This window comes from Leuciscus leuciscus (assembly GCF_965113295.1).
Source record: "Leuciscus leuciscus genome assembly, chromosome: 24".
Taxonomy (NCBI): domain Eukaryota; kingdom Metazoa; phylum Chordata; class Actinopteri; order Cypriniformes; family Leuciscidae; genus Leuciscus; species Leuciscus leuciscus.
Window position 1 is genome coordinate 2380340 of NC_138723.1, and position 21601 is coordinate 2401940.

Sequence of the window (21601 nt, forward strand, 5' to 3'; positions counted from 1 at the left end):
AACGAAAGAAAGAATTGTGGATTAGAAAGAAAGAAAGAAAGCAAGAAAGAAAGAAAGAAAGAAAGAAAGAAAGAAAGAAAGAAAGAAAGAAAGAAAGAAAAAAGAAAGGTGGATTAGTTGAAAGAATGAAAGAAAGAAAGAAAGAAAGAAAGAAAGAAAAAAAGAAAGAAAAAAAGAAAGAAAGAAAGAAAGAAAGAAAGAAAAAAGGTGGATTAGTTGAAAGAAAGAAAGAAAGAAAGAAAGAAAGAAAGAAAAAAGAAAGAAAAAAAGAAAGAAAGAAAGAAAGAAAAAAGAAAGAAAAAAAAGAAAAAAGAAAGAAAGAAAGAAAGAAAGAAAAAAAGAAAGAAAGAAAGACAGACTGATTAGTTGGAAGGAAGGAAGGAAGGAAGGAAGGAAGGAAGGAAGGAAGGAAATATGGGCTTGGTAGAAAGAAAGACTAGTTAAAAAGAAAGAAATATGGGCTAGTTAGAAAGAAAGAAAGAAAGAAAGAAAGAAAGAAAGAAAGAAAGAAAGAAAGAAAGAAAGAAAGAATGGTGGATTAGTTAGAAAGAAAAAAGAAAGAAAGACTGATTAGTTGGAAGGAAGGAAGGAAGGAAGGAAGGAAGGAAGGAAGGAAGGAAGGAAAGAAAGAAATATGGGCTTGGTAGAAAGAAAGACTAGTTAAAAAGAAAGAAAGAAATATGGGCTAGTTTAGTAAGAAGATTAGTAAGAAAGAAAGAAAGAAAGAAAGAAAGAAAGAAAGAAAGAAAGAAAGAAAGAAAGAAAGAAAGAAAAAAGAAAGGATGGTGGATTAGTTAGAAAGAGAGAAAGAAAGAAAGAAAGGTGGATTAGTTAGAAAGAAAGAAAGAAAGAAAGAAAGAAAGGTGGATTAGTTGAAAGAAAGAAAGAAAGAAAGAAAGAAGAAAGGAAGAAAGAAAGAAAGAAAGAAAAAAGAAAGAAAAAAGAAAGTAAGAAAGAAAAAAAGAAAAAAAAGAAAGAAAGAAAGACTGATTAGTTGGAAGGAAGGAAGGAAGGAAATATGGGCTTGGTAGAAAGAAAGACTAGTTAAAAAGAAAGAAATATGGGCTAGAAAGAAAGAAAGAAAGAAAGAAAGAAAGAAAGAAAGAAAGAAAGAAAGAAAGAAAGAAAGAACAAAGATTAATTAGTTAGAAAGAGAAAGAAAGAAAGAAAGAAAGAAAAGATTAGTTAGAAAGAAAGAAAGAAAGAAAGAAAGAAGATTAGTTAGAAAGAAAGAAAGAGAGAAAGAAAGAAGATTAGTTAGAAAGAAAGAAAGAAAGAAAGAAAAAAAGATTAATTAGTTAGAAAGAAAGAAAGAAAGAAAGAAAGAAAGAAAAAAGATTAATTAGTTAGAAAGAAAGAATAGTTAGAAAGAAAGAAAGAAAGAAAGAAAGAAAAAAAAGAAAGTAAGAGAGAAAGATTGATTAGTTAGAAAGAAAGAGAGATAGATTAGTTAGAAAGATAGATAGATTAGTTAGAAATAAAGAAAGATAGATTAGTTAGTTAGAAAGATAGATAGATTAGTTAGAAAGAAAGAAAGATAGATAAGTTAGTTAGAAAGATAGATATATTAGTTAGAAAGGAAGAAAGATCGATAAGTTAGTTAGAAAGAAAGAAAGAAAGAAAGATAGATTATTTAGTTAGTTAGAAAGATAGATAGATTAGTAAGAAATAAGTAAAGATAGATAAATTAGTTAGAAAGATAGATAGATTAGTAAGAAACAAAGATAGATAAGTTAGTTAGAAAGATAGATAGATTAGTAAGAAACAAAGATAGATAAGTTAGTTAAAAAGATAGATAGATTAGTTAAATTGATTCGTTAGAAAGTATTAGTTAGAAAGAAAGATTAGTTAGAAAGAAAGAAAGAAAGAAAGAAAGAAAGAAAGAAAGAAAGATTAGTTAGAAAGAAAGAAAGAAAGGATTAGTTAGAAAGAAAGAAAGATTAGTTAGAAAGAAAGAAAGATTAGTTAGAAAGAAAGAAAGAAAGAAAGAAAGAAAGAAAGAAAGAAAAGAAAGATTAGTTAGAAAGAAAGAAAAAGAAAAAAGAAAGATTAGTTTGAAAGAAAGAAAAAGAAAAAAGAAAGATTAGTTAGAAAGAAAGAAAGAAAGAAAGAAAGAAAGAAAAAAGATTAATTAGTTAGAAAGAAAGAAAGAAAGAAAGAAAGAAAGAAAGAAAGAACAAAGATTAATTAGTTAGAAAGAAAGAAAGAAAGAAAGAAAAGATTAGTTAGAAAGAAAGAAAGAAAGAAAGAAAGAAAGAAAGAAAGAAAGAAAGAAAGAAAAAAGATGAATTAGTTAGAAACAAAGAAAGAAAGAGAAAGAAAGAAAGAAAGAAAGAAAGAAAGAAAGAAAGAAAGAACAAAGATTAATTAGTTAGAAAGAAAGAAAGAAAGAAAGAAAGAAAGAAAAAGAAAGAAAGAAAAGATTAGTTAGAAAGAAAGAAAGAAAGAAAGAAAGAAGATTAGTTAGAAAGAAAGAAAGAGAGAAAGAAAGAAGATTAGTTAGAAAGAAAGAAAGAAAGAAAGAAAGAAAGAAAGAAAGAAAGAAAGAAAGAAAGAAAAAAGATTAATTAGTTAGAAAGAAAGAAAGAAAGAAAGAAAGAAAGAAAGAAAGAAAAAAGATTAATTAGTTAGAAAGAAAGAATAGTTAGAAAGAAAGAAAGAAAGAAAGAAAGTAAGTAAGAGAGAAAGATTGATTAGTTAGAAAGAAAGAGAGATAGATTAGTTAGAAAGATAGATAGATTAGTTAGAAATAAAGAAAGATAGATTAGTTAGTTAGAAAGATAGATAGATTAGTTAGAAAGAAAGAAAGATAGATAAGTTAGTTAGAAAGATAGATATATTAGTTAGAAAGGAAGAAAGATCGATAAGTTAGTTAGAAAGAAAGAAAGAAAGAAAGAAAGATAGATTATTTAGTTAGTTAGAAAGATAGATAGATTAGTAAGAAATAAATAAAGATAGATAAATTAGTTAGAAAGATAGATAGATTAGTAAGAAACAAAGATAGATAAGTTAGTTAGAAAGATAGATTAGTAAGAAAGAAAGATAGATAAGTTAGTTAAAAAGATAGATAGATTAGTTAAATTGATTCGTTAGAAAGTATTAGTTAGAAAGAAAGATTAGTTAGAAAGAAAGAAAGAAAGAAAGAAAGATTAGTTAGAAAGAAAGAAAGAAGGATTAGTTAGAAAGAAAGAAAGATTAGTTAGAAAGAAAGATTAGTTAGAAAGAAAGAAAGAAAGAAAGAAAGAAAGAAAGAGGGAAAGACTGATTAGTTAGAAAGAAAGAGATAGATTAGTTTGAAAGATAGATAGATTAGTAAGAAATAAAGAAAGATAGATTACTTAGTTAGTTAGAAAGATAGACAGATTAGTTAGAAAGAAAGATAGATAAGTTAGTTAGAAAGATAGATAGATTAGTTAGAAAGAAAGAAAGAACGAAAGAAAGAGATTACTTAGTTAGAAAGATAGATATATTAGTTAGAAAGAAAGATAGATAAGTTAGTTAGAAAGATAGATAGATTAGTAAGAAAGATAGATACGTTAGTTAAAAAGATAGATTAGTTAAGAAAGAAAGATACGTTAGTTAGAAAGATAGATTAGTTAGAAAGATAGAAAGATTAGTTAAAAAGAAAGAAAGATGGATTAGTAAGAAAGAAAGATAGATAAGTTAGTTAGAAAGATAGATAGATTAGTAAGAAAGAAAAATAGATATGTTAGTTAGAAAGATAGATAGATTAGTAAGAAAGAAAGAAAAAAGATAGATAAGTTAGTTAGAAAGATATATAGATTAGTTAGAAAGAAATATAAGTTAGTTAGAAAGATAGATTAGTTAGAATGAAAGAAAGATAGATAAGTTAGTTAGAAAGATAGAAAGATTAGTAAGAAAGAAAGAAAGAAAGAAAGAAAGATAGGTTAGTTAGAAAGATAGATTAGTTAGAAAGAAAGAAAGATAGATAAGTTAGTTAGAAAGATAGATAGATTAGTAAGAAAGAAAGAAAGAAAGATAGATCGATAAGTTAGTTAGAAAGATAGATAGATTAGTTAGAAAGAAAGACAGATTGATAAGTTAGATAGTTAGATAGATAGATAGATAGATAGATAGATAGAAAACGTTTGAAGATAGATAGATAGATAGATAGATATGGTTTGAAGATAGATAGATAGATAGATAGATAGATAGATAGATAGATAGATAGATAGATGGATAAGGTTTGAAGATAGATAGATAGATAGATAGATAGATAGATAGATAGATAGATAGATAGATAGATAGATAGATGGATAAGGTTTGAAGATAGATAGATAGATAGATAGATAGATAGATAGATAGATAGATAGATAGATGGATAGATAAGGTTTGAAGATAGATAGATAGATAGATAGATAAGGTTTGAAGATAGATAGATAGATAGATAGATAGATAGATAGATAGATAGAAAAGGTTTGAAGATAGATAGATAGATAGATAGATAAGGTTTGTAGATAGATAGATAGATAGATAGATAAGGTTTGTAGATAGATAGATAGATAGATAGATAGATAGATAGATAGATAAGGTTTGTAGATAGATAGATAGATAGATAGATAGATAGATAGATAAGGTTTGTAGATAGATAGATAGATAGATAGATAGATAGATAGATAGATAGATAGATAAGGTTTGTAGATAGATAGATAGATAGATAGATAGATAGATAGATAGAAAAGGTTTGAAGATAGATAGATAGATAGATAGAAAAGGTTTGAAGATAGATAGATAGATAGATAGATAAGTTATTAGTTAGACAGAAATAGCTTAAAGCTTAATTGAGTATCAATGGCTTCTAGCAGTTTACATTAAACATAGTTCAAACAGACATGGACTTTTGGTCAATGAAAGTCTATGGGATTTTTATGATTTTTAATATTAATTTTTAAGAAAACCATAACTCAAACCAGTCTGAAAAGATATAGCACACCAAGTCAGAACAGTATGAAGTTCTGACCCGAGTTTGGAGTATGTAGCTTGAACGGTCTAGGAGGAGTTAGAGTTGAAAATTTTTGGGTCAGAAGAATAAGAAGAAGAAGAAGAAGAAGAAGATTAATACGTTTAAATAGGATTTCAGTAAGTTGGCTTTCTCAAGCCAACTTAACTAGAATGACCAACTGGTTACCAACACACGACTGTTGATCCACGACGTTGCCACGACGTCCCAGTTACTTACTGGCAACGTTACAAAGTTACATCGTGGCAACGAATCCAGGAATTTGACTTTTCCGGTTGCCACGACGTAACTGGTTACGTCGCCGCGACGAAAGTTTGGTCACCAGATTACGTTGTAGTTACGTAACAGTCACGTATTTGTGTTAGCTGGGAAAACGATATTTATTGTTTGAATTTCATAATAAAATTGACAGAATCTGAGAGCTGAGATTTTTTTATATCATAAAGTAACCTGCTCTGTCTAGTCTGTCGGTCTCCGTGTCCTCTTTGCTTCGCGATTTTTCTGTGCGTGAGAAAATGGATGTGTGGCGTGAGAGCGTGTGAAAAGTGTCAATTGCCTGTGTCTCACGGTGAATGCGTGAGAGTTGGCAGCTCTGTGTGACATAGTTCGTCCATCCTCAGGATGCTGCTGTTCTTCTTCGCGCGATTTTTTTTATCCCCCCAAAACTAGTTCAGCGAAGCCTACACCAAACACGGATCCCTAAACCTACCCGTCATTGTAACCTTAACCAATGAAATTAGCTGCAGGGCGGGATTTCTGCTTAACTGGTGTGCGCCCAGTGGGATTTTTTAAATATTTTTTATAGAAAGATAAAAAATACAGGAGAAATACGGGAAAATATTTAAACGGGATGATGGCGGGTTAGCAACAACAACAGGGAAAATGAAATGTTTTGGTTGCAGTAAAGTGGGACATTTGATTCGTGATTGCCCTGATAAAAGAGAAACATTAGTAACAGAGCAAAATATAAATGATGTAACTGTCCCGTCACCCGCGACAAATCAACCCATTGAAACTGGCAGTGCAGAGCCAGACGCGATCACGGCAGAACGAGCTGAACCCGAGGCGATCGCAACAGAGCTGCAAGGGATAAATCAGGTTAATTCTGAGACTACTATAACGAAAGGGTCGTTGAACAAAACAGTAGAAGATGCGGAGTCGACTGGGTCTTTAGATGACGGACTCAACTTGACAAATCGAATAGTCACTTGTTCGGAGAGTAACGACATTAAGGTGTCTGAGATCCCACAGTGCGAGGGAGAAAAACAGCCTTCGATTGAGCAAATACGCGAGAATGATGGCATTGACATAGAGGCAGAACATACACTGTTTAAGGTACCGTTAAAACGAAGGAAAAGTGATAATACTTGTGACTTGAGACCTGCAAAGAGAACAGATGTAGGTGAATGTGAAGACCAGGCAGACACAGAGAGTGGCAGTGAATCAGACTGTAGTCTTTCTCTTTCACAGAGTGAATGCGTGAGTCGCAATTATGAAGTGGAAGATATAAAATTGTTTCTAAAAGCAACGAAAAATAGAAGAGGGGTACGAGTGAACGAATATTTTCCTGACCTTAAACAGTTTATTGAAAAGACAAGGTGTCTGATGGCTGAAGGTTTTTTTTTACCAACAAAGAAATTTAGCAAGTGAGAAAACTCAATACTGAAATAAACAATGATGGGGGTGGAAAAAGCTAATTTAATGATAATCAGTGGTTTGTTTTTGCTGTTTTCTTATTTATTCTCTATGGGTGAAGTTAGTGTTGCTTCAGTCAATGTAAATGGCGCAAGAGATGTGAAAAAAAAGAGTAATGTTATATGAAATGTCTAAACCGAAAAAAATGGGAAAGAGAATGGGATGGCATCTCTATTTTAAGTCACAACACTGCTAGCAGTGGAGGAGTTGCCGTTTTATTTTCTAAAAAAAATACCAATTTCAAACCAATTTCGTATGAGGTTGAAGAGATTATAAAAGGTAGACTTTTAAAGGTTAGAGCTTTATTTGAAAATCATGTTTTTGTTTGTATTTGTGTTTATGTCCCAACCTCAGGAGTTGAAAGAATGTTGTTTTTAAATACTCTTAATTTAACCTTGCAAAATTGTGACAGTGAAGAGTTATTGTTTCTGGGAGGAGATTTTAATTGTACTGAACAAACTATTGATAGGAATCACATAGTGTAATGATTCATGTCTGTGTTCCTCTGTCTTGTCACGTGTTTAGCAGTTCCCCGTTATGTTGATTAGTCTCCCCAGGTGTTTCTGATTAACCACGCCCCCTTGTTATCTTGTTTAGATTGTTTGCCCATGTATTTAAGCCCTGTGTCTAGTCTCAGTCTTTGTGAGTTCTTGTTATTGTATGTTGGCTGTTTGGGTCCTGTGTCCTGTTTCCCGAGTCAAAATTTGTCTAGTTTTGGATTTATTTAATAAAGTTTGCTGCTTGTAGATCCTGCTTCCTCCTATCATTCAACCCCAACGTTACAGAAGAACTCACCCACAAAATGGATCTAGCAGCAGCTTTGGAGAGTCTCCAGCCAAGAAGGCGGCCACACCTAATTCTGGTTCCCAGGATGGCCGCCTTCACGCTTCCTGAGCTTCTTCATGTTCCTGAGCCTGAGTCTCTTCGCGTCATGCCTGCAAAGCCTGAGTCTCTTTGCGTCATGCCTGCAAAGCCTGAGTCTCTTCGCGTCATGCCTGCAGAGCCTGGGTCTCTTCGCGTCATGCCTGCAGAGCCTGGGTCTCTTCGCGTCATGCCTGCAAAGCCTGGGTCTCTTCGCGTCATGCCTGCAAAGCCTGAGTCTCTTCGCGTCATGCCTGCAAAGCCTGAGTCTCTTCGCGTCATGCCTGCAAAGCCTGAGTCTCTTCGCGTCATGCCTGCAAAGCCTGAGTCTCTTCGCGTCGGTCCCGCCGATCCAGAGACTGTTCACGTCACGTCTGCCGATCCAGAGACTGTTCACGTCACGTCTGCCGATCCAGAGACTGTTCACGTCACGTCTGCCGATCCAGAGACTGTTCACGTCAAATCTGTTGATCCAGAGACTGTTCACGTCAAATCTGTTGATCCAGAGACTGTTCACGTCACGTCTGCCGATCCAGAGACTGTTCACGTCACGTCTGCCGATCCAGAGACTGTTCAAGTCACGTCTGCCGTTCCAGAGTCAGTTCAAGTCACGTCTGCCAAGCCAGTGTCTCCTCCTCCCTGGCCGCCTGAGGGGTCGTCTGCTCCTCCCTGGCCGCCTGAGGGGTCGTCTGCTCCTCCCTGGCCGCCTGAGGGGTCGTCTGCTCCTCCCTGGCCGCCTGAGGGGTCGTCTGCTCCTCCCTGGCCGCCTGAGGGGTCGTCTGCTCCTCCCTGGCCGCCTGAGGGGTCGTCTGCTCCTCCCTGGCCGCCTGAGGGGTCGTCTGCTCCTCCCTGGCCGCCTGAGGGGTCGTCTGCTCCTCCCTGGCCGCCTGAGGGGTCGTCTGCTCCTCCCGTCTGCTCCCCTCCTCATCTTGTTTAGATTGTTTGCCCATGTATTTAAGCCCTGTGTCTAGTCTCAGTCTTTGTGAGTTCTTGTTATTGTATGTTGGCTGTTTGGGTCCTGTGTCCTGTTTCCCGAGTCTAAGTTTGTCTAGTTTTGGATTTATTTAATAAAGTTTGCTGCATGTAGATCCTGCTTCCTCCTATCATTCAACCCCAACGTTACACATAGAGCCCCATGATTCTCGGAAGAGACTTATTCAAGTAATTAAAACGAATGAGTTGTGCGATATATGGAGACATGTTAATGGTAATCTAAGAAAATATACTTGGTCTCATACCCGTGACAATGTTTTTTTCTTTTGCTAGGCTGGATAGATTTTATGGTTTTAAACATCAATGTGGCATTTTTAGCAAATGTTTTATTGTCCCTGTGAGTTTTTCTGATCATAGAAAAATGATCTTTGTGTGTTGTTCTTTTATTTTGAACTCCATTAGACCAAAGAGTGCTTATTGGCATTTTAACAGTTCTTTGCTAAATGATAAAAATTAAGGAAAATTTCAAATATTTTTGGGAAACGTTGAGAGCTACAAAGAATACATTCCAGTCATTGAGGCAGTGGTGGGATTTTGATAAAGTTCAAATGAAACAATTTTGTCAACAGCATACTCAAAATATTACTGTACAGTTATCTAAATCTATGAAGAACTTGGAGACATCAATAGTAAAATTACAGGAGTTAGCTGAATCAACTGGGGGGGAGGATGTTTTGGAAGCTCTTACAATGTAAAAAACTCAACTTGGTGATCTTTTAGCGGTTAAGGTGCAAGGAGCTCTGGTTCGGTCCCGCTTTCAGAATATTGACCAAATGGATGCTCCAACAAAATTTTTCTTTAATTTGGAAAAAAAGAATGGACAGAAAAGATGAATTCCCGCGCTGCGCTCCGAATCTGGTATGTTATCTGACCCAATTGATATTAGAAAGAGAGCAGTTTGTTTTTATGAAAAGCTGTACAGCTGTGAATGTGTTGCAGAGCCTGACACTGACAATGTCTTTTTTGAAAACTTGGCACAGGTGTCTGAGGATGCCAATACAAAACTCCGTAAGGCCATGAGCCTAGAGGAGTTGTACAAGGCCCTTCAGGGCAGGGAGTCCGGGAAGGCCGTAGAGCAATTCTTACACTCGGAGATTAAGTCGCTGCTTTGCACAGATTACAAACTGCTCTCAAAAAGTTTGGCAAATAGAATGGCAGAGGTAATGGAGCAAGTTGTTCATCCGGACCAGAGCTAATGCATACCTGGTAGGTCCATTTTTGATAATATATCTTTAGTGCGGGATATTCTAGAGGTCTCCAAGTTGTTTAATTTAGATTGTGCGTTGCTTTCTCTGGATCAAGAGAAAGCGTTTCATCGAGTTGAACACAATTACCTATGGAAAACCTTAGCAGCTTTTGGTTTCTGCCAAGATTATGTGGAAATGGTTAAGATGCTGTATACTGATGTTGAGAGTGTGCTGGAAGTAAACGGTGGCTTATGCACTCCTTTCAAGGTTGGTAGAGGTGTCAGGCAAGGATGTTCGCTATCAGGAATGCTTTATTCATTAGCCATAGAACCATTATTGCAGCAGATAAGAGCAAATTTGACTGGTTTAAATATACCTGGTTTTAACTGTAACGTTCATTTATCCACTTATGCTGATGATGTGATTGTAATAGTCAATAGTCAAAAAGATATAGAGATTTTAAAGAAATTACTTGAAGATTTTAGAGCTTTATCTTCTGCTAAAATAATTTGAAACAAAAGTGAAGCTTTAATATGTGGAAAGTGGACTGGAGAGGAACTAAACATTCCTGATGGCTTATTTTGGAGTAAAGGAGGTTTAAAATACTTGGGGGTCTTTTTAGGAGATGAGGACACTGTACAGAAAAATTGGGAAGGGATTGTTGAAAAAATTAAAGGTCGATTAGCCAAATGGAAATGGCTGGCCCCAAACATGTCCTATAAAGGGCGTACTTTAATTATCAATTATTTAATTGCATCTTCTCTCTGGCATAAGTCGGCATGTATAGATCCACCTGTGAAAATGTTGACTGAAATTCAAGCCTTATTAGTGGACCTTTTCTGGGATAAATTAGGCTACATTGGATTACAAAGAGCATTTTATTTTTGTCTAAAGAAGAAGGTGGACAGGGACTGATAAACTTGCAAAGCAGAACAGCAGCTTTCCGTCTTCAATTTAGGCTTCTTTCGGGGTCAAGTGACTTTGGTTGGAGAGTGGCTGCATGTGCTATTTTATGGAGTCTGGGAGGCCTACAGATGGACAAATCTCTCTTTTTGTTAGACCCCCTAAAACTGGATGCCTCCAATTTGCCATTTTTTCATCGAAACCTTTTTAAAGTATGGAGTCTTTTTAATCAACAAAAGACACCATGTATGAAATCACTCTTCTGATTGTTAAACGAACCCATAGTACATGGAGCTCGTTTGGATATTTCTGCTGTTGAACGCAGTTTTCCTGGACTAAATAATATCCTTTGCAAATCCAGGATCACCACCTTAAGACTTCTGCTAAATGTGGCTGGACCTAATTTCACGAACACTGAGCAAACAGCATCTCTTTTGAGAATTTTTTTCAACTCGAATAGTTGCTCAACTGATGGCAAAGTGGCAGTCTGCTCTTTCAAAGGAAGAGAGACTACTATTAACAGACTATTGTACAGGAGTAGAGACTCCTAATACTGAAGACCCTTTTCCGACTATATACTTGTCTTCCAAACTAGATGATTGTATGGGTTTGTTTTTAAAAACTGGAAAGTCTTTGTGTTTAGATTTCTTTTCGGTTACAGGGAAAGTCTTGTACAAAGCTTGTGTTTTGGTTTTTAACAAGAAGATTTTAGATGACAAAGTGGATACACCATGGCGTTCTTTCTTAAAATTAGATGATAATGTTAAGCCTGAATGGAGAGTTTTGTATAAGCCACCGTTAATTAAGAGAGTAGGAGATATACAATGGAGAGTTCTCCATGGAGCAATAGCTGTCAATGCTTTTATTTCTGTTTTAAATCCTGAGGTGAGCTCTGAATGTCCTTTTTGTTTTAAAAGAGAGACTTGCTTTCATGGAGTGCTCTAGATTAAAGCCCTTATTTGATGTATTAAGAAATCTTTTTGTTGCTTTTAATTAAACTTTTTCTAAGGAAATATTTGTTTTGGGTGCAAAATATGTGCAGAAAAGACGAATTGATTGTCAATTAGTAAATGTTATCTTGGGTCAAGCTAAACTACCTGTAGCTATCTATTCAAGTAGAAAAAATAAGATTGAACAAAGGCCTGGACATAATGTTACTGTGTTGTTTCCAAATCTTATAAAGTCTAGAGTGTTGATTGATTTTAATTTTGATAAATCTATGGATGATCTTATTTCTTTTGAACTAAAATGGTGTAGCAAAGGAGCATTGTGTTCTATGATTGAAGATGAATTATTTTTTACACATTTACTGTAATTTTTATTCTTTGTGATATTTATACCTTGTGAATTGTTTTATGTAGATTTGTAATAAAGATCATTTAAAAAAAAAAAAAATTCTCTCTCTCTCTCTCTCTCATCTATATCTCTCATCTATCTGTTTACCCCTCTCTCTCTCTCCTATCTATCTATCTCTCTTATCTATCTCTCATTGTGTGTCTCTTTTTATCTATCTACCCCCCTCTCTATAGCCCCTTTCACACAGAGATTCCGGAAAATACACGGATAAAGTGACCCGGGATTTGACCCGGGTTCGTTTGATTTTGGTTCATTCACACTGCCAGTGATTTTCCGGAATCAGAGCGTGCGTTCACACACAACCCGTAAAAATGCCGTAAAGACACGTGACATCGATGTGACTTGTAATCTCAGCAGCGTCTTAAGTTTGCTTATGAGCTGCGATCTCTCTCTCGAGAAACCACGCTTGTGCATTTTTTTCTCTGATTCGATCATAAAATTGCGCTTTACGTACCGTTTCACAGCTGGCGAACGATCCCGCGCTTCAGCGTCATCACTACGACACGGCATTATTACGGCTTTTGTTCACACAGCGCGCGTTCCGGGACTGAACACGGCAATGTTACTAGGTCCCGACCCAGCATCGATCCCGGCTTAAATCCCGGGTCGAGTTTGCGTTCACACAGAAGGCGCTCTGGCAATTTGCCGGGTTCAAAGCGCTGTGTGAAAGGGGCTTATGTCTATCTCTATCCCTTCCTCCCTTGTTTTTAAGGTGTATTTACATTTCTTTTTAGTCTTGAAAATGTAAAATGGTTGAAGCAATTTGAATGCTGAGAAACTTTATTAAGACGATTTGAAAAGTTAGTTTATCTGTTTATTGTTATGAATGTTTGATATTTACCAAAAACATCACTTTGCAGTGTATTGTTGAATGAGTTTTTTTATAATAAATGTATTTTTAATTAAAACATTTGTTAGTAATAGTCATTATTGGGATTTGATCTGGTGTTTTACGACTGCATAATGGGTGCGATGTAGGTCTTAATTTTCATTAAAGTGGTCTTAAAAAGGTCTTAAATTTGGGGTGATCAAACCTGGGGAAACCCTGAAGAGGTAATTTTAAAAGAAAAGATACATTTAAATGTCACGCACGCACGCACACACACACACACACACGCACGCACGCACGCACGCACGCACAGAGAAAAATAAAAAAATTAAAAATTGGTTACACTTTATTTTAAGGTGTCATTGTTACAGTGTAATTATATATTTAATTACTGTGTAATATTAAGTAATACGTGTACTTACTATAGTATTAGGGTAGGGTTAGGATTTGATTTGGTTAATTTGCATTTAATTATGCATAATTTAACGTCATTACTATGGTACTAACTGTTAAATAAAGTGTTGCCAAAATGTGGTTTGGTTCTTATCCATAAACTGTGTGTTGTGGTCACATGTTAACCTGTTTTACATTCAGCCCTGCAGATTTTAATGTGTAATTACATCATTATAATTACATATTTTATTTCTCAGGTACCAGGGTTACGGAAAAGAGAAGCTGCCGGCAGACTGCGTGGTAATCCTCGATGTGGCTCGTATGGATTTCCTGACTGTTATGGGGAAACTCCAGGGTCCAGAAGCTGTTTCTGGGGAGGCCCTTGATAAGCATGACCGTCTGCTGGTCCTCTATTATTTGGAGGCCATCGTTATGCTCAAACTCCTCCAGCGGTCCGGTGCCGTAACCAACAACGTAACGTAACCGACCGCAAGTGTATTTTAGTAACTTTTTTATTTTATTTATTTCATCAATGCCTCATGATGGTTCACAGATGTGTGTGTACCTTTTGATTATTAGTGAGACCTGTCATCGAATGTACACAACTGTGTGTTTGCAGGTTGAGGAATGGCAGGGGAGAACCCGTACTCAGAGCGGCTCGTCTGTGGCGGTGAAGGAGCATAAAACGGCTGCATCACAAGTCGCAGAAGTTCCTCTGACCGTTGACCAGGAACATATACGTTTGTATTCAAAATTACATTATAACTGTGTGTTTGTGTGTGTATGTGTGTATATATATATATATATATATATGTGTGTGTGTGTGTGTGTGTGTGTGTGTATATATATATATATATATATATATATATATATATATGTATTGTAGCGTATGGACAACTCACGGTGACTTGTCATTTTAAAGGGGTCATATAATGGTACATGCACTTTTACAAGTTGATTGTACTGAAATGTGTGTTGGCAGTGCCTGTACACAACCATCATAAAATGATAAAAATCCATCCAGTGTTTTTTTTTTATCTTCTTATGTTTTCCCTTTTCTCAAATCAAGCCGTTCGACCTAGTGACGTCACACGGTCGGACGCCCCTCCCACGATTGTCAATCAATGACAGCAGCGTCACAACCCGCCCTCGCTCGTGAGCGAGCTGTCAATCATAGTCCGCGCGTCATTGTTGAAACGTTGGAGCACTGTCTATGAGCAGAATGGCGTCTAAGCGATTGTGGTGTTCTGTTCTTGGGTGTAATAACGAACACAGCATCATTTTGATGTTCTTAAATCCGGACCGCTGAAGACGCAGTGGCTGAGTTTGTTTTCGAATGGAATATTCCCCACGATCAACGTCAATGCTTTCATGTTTGCGCGAATCATTTCACACACCAGACTGCCTTACACACGGGGGTCAGTATAAAGCTGGTTTTGCTAAGAAGCTGCTCCTGAAAAAAGGATCAGTACCAACTATTCGTGTTCCTGCTGCACCTCCAGGAGAACTGAAGTGAGTGTAACGTTTTATTAACCTTTATATTCATATTTATACTAATCTTTGTATTAATCTCCATGATGAATGCGGCTGTTTACACTCAGGGTACATTACGGCATGTTTTCTATGTACAACGTTCTCAATATAATTCATAATCCCACGTTTATAATGAACAACGTGTTATGGTTATTGTGTTACGGTGTATGCACAGAACAGAGGGGCGGGGTGAGCAAAGCTCATTATCATTTAAAGACACATGCACTTAAACGGCGTTCTGAAAACAGAGCTGTGTTTGACCAGGTAAAATTAGTGTTTTCTTACAATACTAATGAGAATTTTTCATTAAAGTATATTACAAACTTTTAATTTAGACCCTAAAAAATCATATTAGCTTGTACAAAAATGGCATTATATGACCCCTTTAAGATTCAGAAATGCTTTTAACCATCGACCTCATAAATGTAAATCACAGCTTAGCGCCGATGAGTCTGAATCAAATTGCCCCTTTTGACACGTTTGTGGCCGAGTGGAAGTTTAACAGAACCACCTCCAAACTCAAGGAGATGGCTTCAAAGAGATCGTAATCAACTCAAACCCCCTCTCTCTGCAAGCAAGAAGTCCAGGTGGCCAAAAAAAGACCTCTGAGATGCCAAATACACACACACCAACATTCTTTGCATTTAATTCAGAATATAAGTGATTCAAAAGTGCATATGATATATTCCTGTATGCATGTATGATTAGCCCCTGTTATTAGCATAGTGTGATTTCCTAGTTGTGTTAGGTGAACTCTTAAGTGCCTATTTTAAAGAATAAGAATGTATCTCTATGTTTGTATCTTTCAGATATATCAATCTTGGTACCTAATTAAACCTCTCGATGTGCCTAAGCTAAATATATGTAGTAGGTTATGATAAAATGTATTATACTGTCTTTACCATCATTTGGAGTAGAAATGACAAAATCTTGACACCGTCATAAACCATGCAAATTAAGCTGTTGAGCTGAGACAAAGAAACTCTTTCCGGCTCAGAACTTCTTGATTCGATTGGTCTAACTACCCAAAAGAAGTGCGGACTTCGAACTCCTTAAAGAAGGACGCACACACCATCGTGCTCTTACTTTTCCTTTTTACGACTTCTTGTTTGGTCTTGTTTTGTCTTCTCTCCTCTTCTTCAAGTTTATCTGCTCTCCGTTTTGTTTTGTGTTTTACTTTTGCTTCTTAGCTTTTTGTATTAGTCGTATCTCCGGCTCCTTGCCTTGTTTAGTCTCGTGTTCACTCATCTCTACTAACAGAGAAACGGACTTTAAACTAAGTTTCTGGCAACTCTTACAAGTAAAAAAAATCAAGTTCAAGGCACAGACGCTTGCTTACAGAACTATCACAGGCTCAGCTCCCTCCTACTTTCACTCACTCCTACGAGTCTACATCCCTACCAGACACCTACGATCGGTCAACGAGCGACGTCTCGTGGTTCCATCACAGAAAGCCACAAAATCACTTTCCAGAACATTCTCATTTATAGTTCCATGCTGGTGGAACGCTCTCCCCACCCTCATCCGGAATGCAGAATCCCTGACAACATTCAAAAAACAGCTGAAAACCAATCTCTTCCGTGAGCACTTAACCTTATAGAAAAAAAAAAAACAAAAAAAAAAATTCCTTTCCCTTTGAAACATCACTTATCAGGCTTATGCTACTCTGAATAATACCTGAACTTCGTATTTTGAGCACTTCCTGCGTTGTTGTTGCTTTTGCCTCTTTATGATGACTCGCTGAACTTAGTCCTAATCTGTAAGTCGCTTTGGATAAGGGCGTCTGCTAAATGACTAAATGTAAACCGTTTGAACTTCCCGCGAACTACACGAGCTCCGGAAGAACCGAAAGAACGCGTCCAACTAACGGACACACCGAGAACGGACACTCACACACACGCATTCTCGCTCAGCAACAAAAGATCAATGCAAGTATTGTCTTTTTCAAGGTTTAAATGCGTTAAGGTTATATACCCCTGCTTAAGGTGGTTTTGATTCTTTTTGCTGGTTCTCAAAGGTTCATTGTTTGTGATATGTTTGCCATTCTATAATCTGCTCTTTATTTATTTATTTACTTTCATTATACTACTCATATATGTATTCTTTGTTAGATGTAGTTGTATGTTTATAGTTTCATTTATTAAAAACCCATTATATGCTTGATTGGTCACATTCAAATCCAGACTCAAAACACTTCTGTTTAGCTATGCATTTACTGAATGAGCACTGTGCCGCTGTTCGTCCGACTGTACTGTACTGTATTTCATTTTATTTTTCTAAACTGTTTTAATTATTCTTATTTCTTTTTATTATTTTAATTTCTTCTATGTAAAGCACTTTGAATTGCCATTGTGTATGAAATGTGCTATATAAATAAACTTGCCTTGCCTTGCCTTGATTGTCTCTGTTTGCTGCTCACGGAACAAAGCCTCTTAAATGTGCCTACAAGTTAATAATCTTATAAAACAAGAAAGTTATTCCTCATGGCCAGAGTAATAGCCTCTCTTGAGAGTTTATAAGAAAATCGCATGATTAATTTGGCGGACAAACAAATTATTCGATGTGACATTAATTCTGTATATTCATAATTGATTGTAATTTGTTGTGGTTAATTATATATATATATATATATATATATATATATATATATATATATATATATATATATAGAGAGAGAGAGAGAGAGAGAGAGAGAGAGAGAGAGAGAGAGAGAGAGAAATATATGGTCTATTTATTCCATTTTTGGGATTTAAAATGTGTAGGTAATATGGCTCAAAACCAGTATGATTAATTATTGATTATCAATTATACATTCCCCTCATTTGAGTTGATTTTGCTACAGTATGTAATATTTCATTGTAAAATTAAAAAATGAGTCTTTGCACAATTACACAGTTTTGCGCTTCACACTAAAACATGCAGCGCATATATTAATTTAATTAAATCACAGTCATATAGCAATTTCGGATTTATTTCAAGAACAGTAACTGTGTTTAATAAACATTTACAAGTGCGCATTTGTAAAGACACCAAAAGTTAAAACAGTGTTTGAAACAGAACAGTTTTGGTGTCTACAGAATCCAGTTTGAAACTAGAAGTGAACTCGGACCTTCTTGTCTTGTGCGGTCGCTTCGGGACGAGCTGGAGAAACCAGTTTGCTGTTTAAGTCTCCTCTCCATTCGGTTATTCCCAGAAGAAGCCCCATCTGATGCAGTTTGATCAGGTGACGCGAGTTTGAACGGGCAACGTCCAGCAGGAGAGCTTTAGATTTGGCCTGACCGAGCACTTTAGAGAGCGGCTCCAAGAACACCTGCACAAAAATAATCAAAACACCAAATCATAAACACACACTGCAAAAAATGCTTTTCTTAGTATTTTTGTCTTGTTTCCAGTCCAAATATCTAGGAATTCTTAAATCATGATGCATTTACTAGATGAGTAAAATGACATAAGATATTATGTCTTGTTTTCCAGGGGAATGTTGATGTTTAAAAAAATTATCTGCAAATGGGGTAAGAAAAATATTCTTAATTCAAACAGAAACAATACTATTATTTTTTACCCCATTGGCAGATAATTTTGCTTGTTTTAAGCATCAACACACTTAATTAATCACTTAAATAGACAAGACTTAATATCTTATATCATTTTACTACTTTAGTAAATGCATCTTGATTTAAGAAATGTTATGAAATAATATTTGGACTGGAAACAAGACAAAAATACTAAGTAAGAAAAGCAATAATATAATAATAATAAACTTTATTTTATATAGCGCCTTTAAAGCAGCTTCTCAAGGCACTGTACACAATAAAAATACAAAGAGAAAAGGGAAAAAAGAATAATACACAGATAGAAATGAAAAGCGTACAAAAAACAAAAGAATACACTGAATACAAAATAATAAAAACCATTAGGAAAAAGCTAACCTTAAAAAGTGAGTTAGATTCATGGAAACACTTTATTATAAGATTGCATTAGTAATTGCACTGTGAACTAACACAAACATGAACATTGACAAAAGCTTAATAAAAGCTGTGAAGATATATTGCTCATTGTTAATGTTAGTTCATGTATTAACTAATGTTAACAAGTGAAACCTTATTAGTATTAATAAATGACTACATCTACATATTATAGGGTTAGTAATGGGGTTTGGTTTAGGGTTAGTTGCATGTAATTATGCATAATTTATAGTTATTATTACTTCTGTAACTACATGTAACATGTAACAATGACACTGTAAAATAAAGTGTTAAATTTACTTTTAAAGAATATTTGGTAACACTTTACAATAAGGTTTAATTATTGTAAATGTTTTAATACGCTTTAAGACAAACCATGTGTAAATTCATAAGTCGACACCATTGCTGAGTATTTTCTCCTTAAAGGGAAACTAAACCCCTGGTCAGAGGATAGAGGGGACGAACCGTGAGCGGGGCTGAGTGGGGGGGCGTGCACCTAAGACCCTCAGTGACGAATTAATTGACAGCTGCTGTCAGACTCTAAAATGGAGAGTGACTCACAGGTTTGCAAGGCGACGTAAAGTACATGCATCTGATGAGTTTTATCGAGTTGATGTCAATAGCGCGCGCTCTCTGAAGGCATATTCATATTTTGCCGCTATGTGAAAAAAATCCAGCAAAATGCGCCGGCACGTTTGTCGACCCCAGAGGATTAACTTTAGCCTAACCATAAATTGTGATTATATATATGATCACTCACATCAAGACGCCGCTGCGGTGGTGGAGTCCATGCAGGAGGAGCAGTGTTTGGCACTGCGTCGCTCTTCAGCGCGAGCTGTGTGGAGAAGCCCATGTCCACCTCTATTGCGTTGGAGAAGCAATCCCGCGTAAAATGCAGGTTTCACAATCACGGCCTTCCAGGCCAAGTGCATGCAACCACTGACGCCTAATTTCCAAGTCTGCTGGAAAGCTATGCAGTCCAGCAGTGCTGTTGCAACCAGCAACACTACACCTACGCACCCTCCTGACCACTGTACTAAATAAATCTATGCTAACTTGAAGCTATCCTAACTGATGCAATACTATGCGTGGTAGCTCGTACCAATGGAGGGCGTGGTGAGCTGGAACCAAGGGAGAGCGTGGTGAGCTCATACCAAGGGAGGGCGTGGTGAGCTCGTACCAAGGGCGTGGTGAGCTGGAACCTGCTTACGTCACCTGCCACTGCTTACTTCACGTACCACCGCAAACATCCAATAGGAAAATTCAACTGCAGTAGCCACCGTTCAACCTGAAGAGGGCAGCACTCAGACGTTTTTACACCATATATTGTAGAATTAAAACACTTTATACCCAAATGTCAAAAAAGTTACTCGAATCAATGAACAGCACTAATAAAGCCCCATTCTTACAGATCATTAACCCCCTGGGGTCGGCTGTATCGCCGGCGATACCAGCTCGCTTTTTTTTTTATCAGTTCAAAAGAGATTCATTTTGCTCTGTTGACTTTGATATTACAAACAAGTTTCATACATCAATCGATTCTGTTAAATGTGTATTCTTTTTGTGTATACTCACAATAAAAACAAAGTGTTGTGCTTTTCGCCAAATAAAGAAAAATAAACATGATGCGAGTTCTGCCTCCTCTCTGTCAGTGAAGTCCATTCTGAAACGCGTCCGAAAATGAACCATAACTCAGCGAATACTCAGTCAAACAGGCATACAGACACACAGGCATGAAGCTTGAATTCTCTTCTTTTAAATGAAGTAATTTTTATTTAAAAAAAAATATTCTCTGTTTATGTAATCTTTATGAAAAGAGAGAGATGTCAGTCGTTCTCATCTCAGCTCATTACGTTTTAATCTGCCCCGCCCATGGAGAGTGCGCGCTATTCAAACGCAAATGACTGAGACGATCCCATACAAACTGTGAACGCCCACATATCAGCTCGAGAAAACACATCAAGTTTATTCAGATCATTGTTTACTCTGTCTCGCAGCGCTGTGAGGAATAATAATAATGGAAAACGTACCTCAGAAGTGCTGGTATTTCGAGGAGCAACGGATGGAATACTGTTGTAAGTTTTTTTTCATTCTCAAGTAAATCGCGTTTCTGTGTGAATGAATGAACGAAAGAGATGCGCTGTTTACCACAACTCGCAAAAAGACGGTTTAAATTTGAATTGCGTTTCTGTGTGTGAATGAATGATCTGCTTTTAGCAAACTATTTTGCTATACTGAGTAAAAATCGACTGAAATATGTTGAAATAAAAGGTATTTGTATAAGCAACGTATTAAACTGCAAATTGGCCCCATTGTCTCCTCAGGTGTGAATCACTAAATATGCATGATGGTGTTGAATCGTTGACGCCCCTTGCGCATATTGCCTTTACAAACAAAAAGTATTTTACAAGATTTAAATCAATGTATTGTGTTATGTGAATGATTAGGTAGGATGATTTTCACATCATTTTGAAGAAAGAACTCTAGGCAACGACATCCATTAGTCAAAAGTCTTATTGACACATATTTAGTATGTGTTTTGTGGCCTTATTTCAGAAACTTTAGTTTTTAGTTTTTTCAATAACCATGCATAAACATTATTCTCTCAAAAATACAAACATGTACATGCATGTTACTCACATATTATGGTAGCCCTGTTTGTGCTAAATAGAGTGTAATTATACCTTTGCCATTAATATGTTTATAAGCAACTGAAAAAAACACAAATGTCAGTGCATGTCAGAACATCTCAAGGACCCCAAAAATCCTCAGACCCCAGAGGGTTAACTAAAAAAAGTTGGTTTAGGGTTTAGTTACCCGCGCTTAGGGTTTCATAGAACCGCGCATACTAAATGAGGCAAGGGTGTCGAGTTACAGTCAAGATATGTTAAGGCATGAAGACATT

General features: G+C 36.1%; 1 protein-coding gene across 1 annotated transcript in view; it reads right to left on the reverse strand.

The window, feature by feature from the left end:
- Nucleotides 1-17822: 17822 nt before the first annotated feature.
- LOC309488882 (uncharacterized protein) overlaps nucleotides 17823-21601 on the reverse strand; it is a gene marked incomplete at its 3' end in the record, with an annotated part of 120423 nt that continues 116644 nt past the window's right edge. Inside the window, exon 24 of the mRNA XM_082157300.1 lies at nucleotides 17823-18041. Coding sequence (XP_082013426.1) covers nucleotides 17823-18041 — 219 coding nt within the window. The remainder of the gene's footprint in view (nucleotides 18042-21601) is intronic.